This window comes from Pinus tabuliformis, chromosome 6, assembly GCF_031772625.1.
Source record: "Pinus tabuliformis cultivar Carrire ecotype Pingquan chromosome 6, CPIR1, whole genome shotgun sequence".
Lineage (NCBI taxonomy): Eukaryota > Viridiplantae > Streptophyta > Pinopsida > Pinales > Pinaceae > Pinus > Pinus tabuliformis.
Window position 1 is genome coordinate 1,523,338,427 of NC_142292.1, and position 9,911 is coordinate 1,523,348,337.

At 42.3% G+C, this 9,911-nt stretch overlaps 1 protein-coding gene across 1 annotated transcript; it reads left to right on the forward strand.

Annotated features, from left to right (window-relative positions):
* Positions 1 to 3,508: 3,508 nt before the first annotated feature.
* On the forward strand, positions 3,509 to 3,988 carry LOC149264516 (uncharacterized). The gene has a single exon (XM_089399263.1). The coding sequence runs from the start codon at positions 3,509 to 3,511 to the stop codon at positions 3,986 to 3,988; it is 480 nt and encodes a 159-aa protein (XP_089255389.1).
* The last annotated feature ends 5,923 nt before the right edge of the window (positions 3,989 to 9,911 follow it).

Here is a 9,911-nt window from a genome sequence, read left to right on the forward strand (position 1 = left end):
ATTTAAAATTTGATTGATTAGTTTGTGGAATAATATATTTTTCATATATTTGAAATTTTATTAATTAGTTTTTATTTTTTGAGAAGTTATTAAGTTTCATTTGAGATGATTAAGGTTTTTTTTATTTACATAAATATAAATAATTAAAAATTTTGATTGTTTTTTAATTCGTTTAGATATATTTTAATTTCGGATATTTTGGATTTATCAATTGTCGAGATAGATCAAATTTCTCGAGGTGCAAACTTTTTTTTTAAGTGTAAAATTTGAAGAAAGATTTGTACCTTGAGAGGTTTGATCTCTCTTGAAGCTTGATAGATCTGAAGTTAAGATAAATCTAGACTGCTTTAATTTTTTTTTAAATTGTAAGTTGGGTAGGTCCTTCTTCATTCATTCAATATAAATGTGGGTTACATCCATAAAAAGACGTTCGGTGGCCTCAACCTGCCCTATGGGAAACCAGCTTTGTTGACCACTGAAACACATTGTATGTCATCCAAAATCTGAAAGTTTTGAGTCTGTCCAACAAGGCCTTATAGGTCCACCATTGTATATTTATATATCTACAAAATTCTATAGTAATTGACATATATAACAGTAAAAACCAACAAAAAAGCCAACAAAGCTAAACATGCTAACATCTATTAATCCAAGCACTCCACCGCGGTTGAGTCCTTTGCACTCGAACCCGACAGTTCTCGCTGGGGGAGACACAGACTGTGTTCCTCAATGCAGCCAAGGCGCTTGTTCTGTTGTTGAATCTGGACCTGGATCAGATGTTATTCCTTTTGAATTTCCTACAACCCCGTATCAAGCTCCCCTGCATTCCTCTGAGGGGTCATAATGGCTTTGGCCACCAGACTCTTCATAATCCAATATAAGTGAATAGTATGCTTGTATTGGGTGGTACGCCCATGGGTGTTGCCCGGGTCCGAGACAATATCCATCCAATCTTCCACCTGAACTCTCACGGCTACCCATCAGTTGAGTTATGTCTCCCATGTTGTAATTAGTTTTAACAGTAGCTGGAGTTCCAACATTATAAACCTGCACTGCCTCTTTGATGATCTGAGCATCAGTGCGCCAACTGCTCTTCTTTAAGGGTCGGGCAAATGGCGAGGCTTTTTCTATGTTTTTCCTTTGGCGACGGCCATTACCACAACCTCCAAAAACTGACAAACTTGCACCCCGAGCCATCACAAAAAGAGAGCACTTTCAAACTGAGCACGACTAGGCCAATGAAGGTACACCGACACTAGCCTGAACCAAGACTTGCTCATGCAATCATAGTAGACACATGAACTAGAAATGCCCGCTACATTAACATTACAGAGTAGCACAAGATAGACGAAGTCAGGATTGGGCCACCTAAACATAACTAATTTTGTCCCAGGTGGATCGCTCCACCATTTATATACTCAGTGAAACACCCGCTGCATAGAGAAACCAGAAAACCATCACTTGTTGTTGCAATAACAACCCATAACATTATTTACATTAAAGAGCACCTCGCCAAACCAAGGCCCCAAATAAACCATGTCATAGAATTCATAGAACTAGACCAAACAAATGACAGACAAACGTGGAGGAGATCCAATAGCACAAATAACCTACTTCCTTTTCTAGGCCTCCAGAATCCTAACCTACTACCCCAACACCCTTGAAGAGAGATAAACATTCCCATGCGGGAGAGGAGACTGCCAAACACGACTGAGACCAGGATAGAAATAGCACACCGAATATAGAATTCTTCTTGCAGAGAAACCGCATATAGACGACCTCCAAAGCAAACCATTCTAGACCAACCCACAACCCTTCCATTATCCCGACTATGACAGACATGTCGTAGACACAGAGGTGAATTAAGAAAAGAAACATACCTGATAATGCTTTCCATGTAGCCAGGTAGCGCAGATAGAGCCGGTGAACAACCATTCCTCCTCGAGCTCTCCAACGCTATGGATAAACACCACCACCATAGAACTAATTAGCTATACCAACCCAGGAGAGAAACGTCCACCGACGGAGTCTCTTCCCACCATAACACATGGGCGAAATGCCTCTTCCCTCGTGTGCCCTTTCCCTTCATCATCTGCGTGGCTCAAGCCTTAATTGCTTGTCATTTTCGCATGCTCAGACTAACTAATGGCCGCCTCCAGGTGTTATCTCTCGACGCTTCGTCCACATCTGAATCCCAAGGTGGATTGCTTGGCCTGATCTCACCCCGAGCGAGGATAGGTTGGTTTAATTATTATTTTTTATTTTTATTTTTATGTAATTTCAATGAGTCAAAATGTTTTAATTAATAATTTTATTTTTTATTGTCATTTTTATTTTTATGTAATTTGATCGGGTCAAAATGTTTAGATAACATAATATAACACGACATTACATCTCTTCCATACTAGGATGGAGAGTGTCTCTCGACCCAAAAAGGTAATAAAATTAAATTTATATATATATATATATATATATATATATATACATATATATATATATATATAATATTTTGATTGTGAAATGAGAGATGGTATTTAGGCATGTGGTATTAGTGAGTCGTGGTATTGGCCCATGGTATGGTATGGCTAATAATATCCAAATTGGTGTAGACCCCCTTGTTAACACGACATTACATCCCTTCCATACTTGGATGGAGATTGTGTGTCGACCCAAAATATATATGTATTGACTTTGACTGCTAAGTTTTGGTGAATGTTGTTATTCCGTTGACACTCGCCAACTCTGGGCTCCAAGGATTATTGCCTTGATGCAACTGCACAGTGGTTTTTGGCATCTATCAGCGGGCATCACATTTTTCGGAACACCCATCACTTTCTGTCGGCTGGGATGGAGGATGACTTGGTCAATTACTTCGAGGACCCCTATGACTCGATGCCTATATAGTCGGTTTCGCCACCTCAGCTATCTACTGCTACCTCCCTCATCTCCCTGCAGATCCCGTCTTTAATGGCGGGTGACCCTAGGGGTTTCTCGGTGCTTTTCTTCTCTCATCCTTGCCCATCGGCTCAGAATTTTGGGCAGCTGGTCAATCCAATCCCCTCCTCCCTGTCTTTTTCGGGCTCTCTTGGTGCATCTCTCCTCCTAGACTCCTCTTTTTCCCCTCGCTCCTCGGCATCTCTACAATTCCTTACCTTTGGTCTTAACACCCCACTATACCCGTTGGATATATCGGGTACCTTCTCACTTGAGGTTCCTCATCAGCCTAACCCTCCGGTCCAGGGCCTTCCCTTCCATTACTTTGTAGCTCCACCTAGCCCCTTTTCCTCTCCCTTGGCATCCTTTCCCATTACATCTAGCTACTTTGATGGCTCCTCCCTCCCACCTCCTGACATTGGTGTTGGTATTAGGGTTTATGTTAAACAAGGTTCTGTCTCAAACGTCTCGATCTCTCCTCTTGCGGGAAAACCCCCTCGATTGCCAAAAAAGTATAAGGGCATCAAGGCTGGAAACAAAAAAACTCTCGCTCATACTTGGTGATGGGCTGCAGATGGGGGATGTTATAGAAACTGTTGATAAGTTACTGGTCAAACGTGTGTGTGGGCTCTCTTACAGCATGGCTCACCTTCGGAAATGGGTACTGGAAATTTGGGGACAAGTCCTCGAGGAACTACCATCCGTAGTCACACTTTCTCAGGGATGGTTTGCACTTAGATTTCAACGTCCTAAATATATCCCCTATGTACTATCTAAATACTGGCATATTGAGCTCACCCTGGTGTTGCTCAAGCAGTGGAGTCCCCTTTTTGACTCGAAGTGTGAACATCTGGGGGCTGACCCTATTTGGGTTCGTCTGCTTGGACTCCCACTCCATTTCTGGTTAGAAGACATCTTCAAGCAGATTGGAAACACTCTGGGCACCTACTTAGATTATGATAAATCCTATGTGATTACTGGAAACGTGGCCATGGCGCACATCCTTGTTCACCTGGACACTCGGGAAGGCTTGGAAGAGAATCTTAATATTTAGTGGCAGAATACCAGTCGCCTTCGTATCCATGACTATGAGGGGGTTCCCTCATAGGCCTTCCTAGCCCCTTTTCCTCTCCCATGGCATCCTTTCCCATTACATCTGGCTACTTTGAGGGCTCCTCCCTCCCACCTCCTAACATTGGTGTTGGTATTAGGGTTTTTGTTGCACAGGGTTTTGTTTCAAACGTCTTGATCTCTCCTCTTGTGAGCAAACCCCCCCGGTTGCCAAAAAAGTATAAGGGCATCAAGGCTGGAAACAAAAAAACTCTCGCTCATACTTGGTGATGGGCTACAGATGGGGGATGTTATAGAAACTACTGACAGGGTACTGGTCGAACGTGTGCATGGCCTCTCCTATAGCATGGCTCACCTTCGGCAATGGGTACTGGAAATCTGGGGACAAGTCCTCGAGGAACTATTGTCCGTAGTCACACTTTCTCAGGGATGGTTTGCACTTAGATTTTAGTGTCCTGAATATATCCTTGATGTACTATCTAGATACTGGCATATTGAGCCCACCCTAGTGCTACTCAAGCAGTGGAGTCCCCTTTTTGACCTAGAACGTGAACACTTGGGGGTCGGCCCTATTTGGGTTCGTTTGCCTGGACTCCCGCTCCATTTTTGGTTAGAAGACATCTTCAAGTGGATTGGAAACACTTTGAGCACCTACTTGGATTATGATAAATCCTATGTGATTACTGGAAACATGGCCATGGCGTGCATCCTTGTTCACCTAGACACTCGGGAAGGCTTGGAGGAGAATCTTAATATTTAGTGGCGGAATACTAGTCACCTTCAGATCCTTGACTATGAGGCCCTCAAGTAATTTGATCTTCCTTCATTCAAGAGGCCAAATCCATCTATACATTAGCTCTTAAATCTGCAAACAAACAAAAAAAAGATAAAACCCAACACAAATATGTACATACAAACTAGATCTAGAATATATATAATGGTTAGATTTATTTACAAATCTAACCATAGGCCACTCGGGACACTCAGAAGGCTTGGAGGAGAATCTTAATATTTAGTGGCGAAATACCAGTCGCCTTCAGATTCTTGACTATGAGGCCCTCAAGTAATTTGATCTTCCTTTGTTCAAGAGGCCGATTCCATCTATACATTAGCTCTTAAATCTGCAAAAAGAAAAGAAGGATAAAACCCAACACAAATATGTACATACAAACTAGATCTAGAATATATACAATGGTTAGATTTATTTCAGCGTCCTGAATATATCCCCTATGTACTATCTAAATACTGGCATATTGAGCTCACCTTGGTGCTGCACAAGCAGTGGAGTCCCCTTTTTTACCCTTAACACGAACCTCGGGTGGGCGACCCTATTTGGGTTTGTTTGTCGGGACTCCTGCTCCATTTCTAGTTAGAAGACATCTTCAAGTGGATCGGAAACACTCTTGGCACCTACTTGGATTATGATAAATCCTATGTGATTACTAGAAACATGGCCATGGCATGCATCCTTGTTCACCTGGACACTCGGGAAGGCTTGGAGGAGAATCTTAATATTTAGTGGCAGAATACCAGTCGCCTTCATATCCTTGACTATGAGGGGGTTCCCTATAGATTTCGTCATTGCCACAAGATTGGCCACCTATACAAGGATTGCTCTTTGCTGACTATCGGTTCTACCTCTGCACCGCAACATGATAGCAACACCGCAGACATTCCTTCTGGTGCTTAGAACAAGAGGACTGCTTCGAAAAATGGTTGCCCCCCTTCTACAAAGGATTTGTTGCGCGGTTTCTGGCTCGACTCCTATTTGTCCACCCTCTCCTCGCATTACCAGATCTCGGGCAGCAACGACGACAACCATCTCATCGAGTAATCCTCCCCTCTCTCCCCCTCATGTTAATCCCTTTATTATTTATTCTCTCCATATTGCATTTTCTTCACTTTACACTTCTGCACCTGCATTTATTCACACTCCTCTCACTTGTCCCTCTATTTCCTCCCATCCCTTCTTTTCGGACACCCTCCCTACCATCCCTAATATCCCGCTAGTTGCTCCTCTCTCTGAGTCTTCCTTGGATTCCTAGCTAAGTCACTCCTATTATCTCTGCTCGACGATTAAATTTTCCTTCGACAACTACTATGGTCTTGGCAACCCCCCCCCCCCCCCCCCCAAACCGTCCAAACCGACTAGGGGTTGCCACTCTCAAATTTCCAAAGCTATCATCCAAGTTGGTCTGGATGTAGTCGAAGGGCGTCAACTTCCTATTGATAGGGTCCTTAGAGCATTGACATCCCCTACCTTTGGTCCTTCATGAAGTGGTTATCCTTTAATTGTCGTGGGTTGGCTAGTCCTACCAAAAAACTAGCCTTCTAGAGACTGTTGGAACTTGAGAAGGTGGACATTATTTTTCTACAAGAAACCCTTGCCCTCATTGATCATATTATTCCTACCCTTGAAGCACTTGCTACTGGATGGCACTTTCATGCCCTCGATGTTTGAGGCCGTTCTAGAGGCATTGCATTTGGCTATAACCCTAGGTCTGTCAGACTGCTTAATGTTTGGGGGGCGTGATGGCTTTATTGGGAATGGTATTTTATCATCTGATTTCGGTAGAGTTTTGAGATTGATTAATGTATATGGTCCTTGTATTAATTGGGCTACCTATTGGGAATCACTCCTTGATTCATCCTTCTTGCAAGCGAATAACATCATTTTAGGGGGGGACCTCAATTTCTCTATTAGCCATGCCGAATCATGGGGTTGGAATCCACAGCTTGATCCTTTCTCTGACTCCATCTACACCCTCCTGAATGCCCACCATTTCATCGATATTCCTATGGCTCATCCTCAACCTACCTGGTGTAACAAAAGAACTGGGGATGCTATGCTTGCCCGTAGAATGGATCGTTTTCTCAACAAAGAAGCACTACTTGCCAATTTTTCCCTGCATTGTCAATCGGTGGGATCCGAGGGATTATCCGATCATTCTACCATATATCTTGAATTTGTAACTGTTGATTGAAAGCCTAAAGCCCCCTTCAAGTTTAACTCTACTTGGCTCAAGGATGCAATCTACACCAACATGGTCTCGGATTATTGGAAATCTCATCCCCCTCTTCCTGGTTAATCCCATACTTAATGTTTTGCAAAGAAGCTCCTCTGCCTCAAGCACAAAACTATTGAGTGAGCAAAAGAAAAAAGAACAAGGGATGTCAACATCTTAATGATATTGAACTCGAACTTACAAACTTGGCTGGAGTAAATGGGAGGGGTTTTGAATCCACTGAGTCTAAAGAGCGCCTTATTCATCTTGACGTGGAGAGAACCAGAATACTAAAGGACAAAGAGGAGCCTTGGAGACTAAGGAGTTGTGCCATTTAGCTACAATACGGGGATGACAATATTAAATTTTACCATCAATTTGCTAATGGGCATCGTGCTATCAATATAATTTGGCACCTGGAGGATGAGACTGGTCAACGAGTTCATTCATTTAATCATCTTGCTACCCTTAGCTCCTCTCATTTCAATAGACTTTTCAAAGTTCCCCAAGAAGCTACACTTGCTGAAATTCTTAAAGTGGTAGGTTTTTTCCTTAGGTTTGTTGATCAAGAAACAACTAAGGACCTCACCAAACCTGTCACTATGGGAGAACTGGAAGGCACCCTCAAATGGTTCAAGAAAGATAAGGGTCCTGGCCCGGATGGTTGGCCGATTGAATTCTATCTATCATTTTTTGAAGTATTGGGAAACGACCTCCTACAGGTTATTGAAGAATGTTGAACTTCTGGACGCATGTATGATGCCTTCAACTCTACTTTCATTGCCCTGATTCCCAAATCCGACTCCCCTTTGACCTTCAATGATTTCAGGCCCATCTCCCTCTGCAACTACATATACAAGATCATCGCCAACTGCCTTAAGCCTATATTATCCGAACATATCTCTCTGGAACAATTTGCTTTCCTCAATCATCGTCAAATTAATGAAGCAATTGGTACTACCTAAGAGGTTCTTCATTCCATTAAGATCAAGAAGCTTAAGGGTATGATACGTAAGATTGACCTTGCAAAGGCATTTGATTGTACAAGTTGGATTTACCTGAGAATGCTTTTGACACATTTGGGGTTCCCCATTGGTTTCATACAATGGATTATGTGTTGCATATATTTTGTTTCTTATAATGTTCTCATTAATGGTTCTGCATCACCCTTCTTCCATGTCAAGCGGGGACTTAGACAAGGATGTTCTCTCTCCCCACTTCTTTTCTTGTTGATCATGGAAGTTTTAAGTCACCTTATATCTAAGGAGAAAATCTTGGGTAGATTACAAGGTATCAAAATTACCAATGGATGCATAGTTACTTGTTCACTTTATGATATACCAATCTTCCTAAATGGTTCTAATGGTGATACTACAACCCTTTCATCGATTTTTAGAACTTTTTGCTTGGCAACTAGTATGGAATGTAATAGTCATAAATCGACTGTGACTGCGGCTAGCTGTTTACCTCATGAAGTTCAATATGTCAGCCAATGATTTCCTTTTATTGTTCTCCCTTTTAAAGAAGGGCTCAAATACCTTGGATTTTGTCTCAAGCCTATACAATATAAGATCGCAGATTGGAGTTGGCTAGTGGCCAAAATTGAAAGGTGATTGAATATTTGGCACCACATATGGTTGTCCTAGATGGTCGACTCATTCTCATCAAATCAGTTCTTAAAACCACTTCGGTGTACTGGATGTATTTGGCTTGGTTTCTAAGGGGCATTGTTACACAGTAATTTGTCACCATCCCTGTTACCCCTTTCCCGCACTTTGGAGGACTCATTCCGGGACTTGTGAGCAGTGACATAACTTGAAAACACTTGCATTATGTTCCCCTAAGTATGGACTTCATATGCCTTGAAGACATCTCCTGCAAAATATCCTTAAAAAGTACCCTTTTTCCATTAGCGCGGATCCACAGTGTATCACCCGCGCCAATGAAGGAAATTCTCCAAAGAGGGCATGCTTATTGGCGCTCTGTCTCAGAGTCTTACCTGTGCCAACCAAGTTTGGAAAAGTTTGTTCACAAACGCACGCCCGAGAGTTTTTTCCTTTCGACTCATGTGGCTTTTCAGGGATAATGTCAATCTCATGGATGTCGAGAATCATCATCCACAATAGCTTTTTGAGGATAATGCTTATCCCATGAATGTCTGGATTCATTATATCTCTTCCTCCTCCTCCATCTATAAAAGCTTGTTCTGGTGCATTTGACAAGCTAGTTTTGAGTATAGGGAGAATGATACTGTCCGAAGTATGAGAGATTGTTGTTGAGTCTTCTTTGCATTCATAGTCAAAGAGAGAGAGAAGCTTGTTCCTGATCCCGACAAGCTTTGCAAGACATGTGTAGCTGATCACCCAGCCAAAGGAGGATTTGACGTCAGAACTTCGGTTGTATACTCCTTTGTTGATTATCAATAATAGATGACTATCATTATGGTTCCATTCTTGCTGTTCATTATAATGATGATTGAATTATATCTTTTCTGACCAATATATAATTGCATCTATTGGGTTTTATGCTTGTATTCGTATCGTTCTTTGCATGTGCAGGTGTCCATTCACGGAGATCGTGAGGATCGTGACCGGCCGGAGCAAAGGAACGGGAGCGTCAACTCTCCTACAACACTAGCGTTGGAATCCAAGTAGGTTCTCGTAATCCACCTTTAATTTGCAATTAGGAACCTGCATGATAGTATTGTTTGATTGTTGCTAGACCCATTTTGGGCTAGTGGGATCGCCTCTGTCCGCAGAGGGGATTTACCTCTCCAACAATTTGGTGACTCCACTGGGGAAGCTATTTGTTGTTTGATTCGTAAACTTTGGACGGAGTCTGAAGTACGGCCAGGTAGCCTTCGAAACACTATTGCTCTGCATTAGCGAAGTAGATCAACGC

Coding starts and splice junctions, on each gene's coding strand:
- LOC149264516 (XM_089399263.1), top strand. CDS start 3,509: ATGGGGGATGTTATAGAAACTGTTGATAAGTTACTGGTCAAACGTGTG.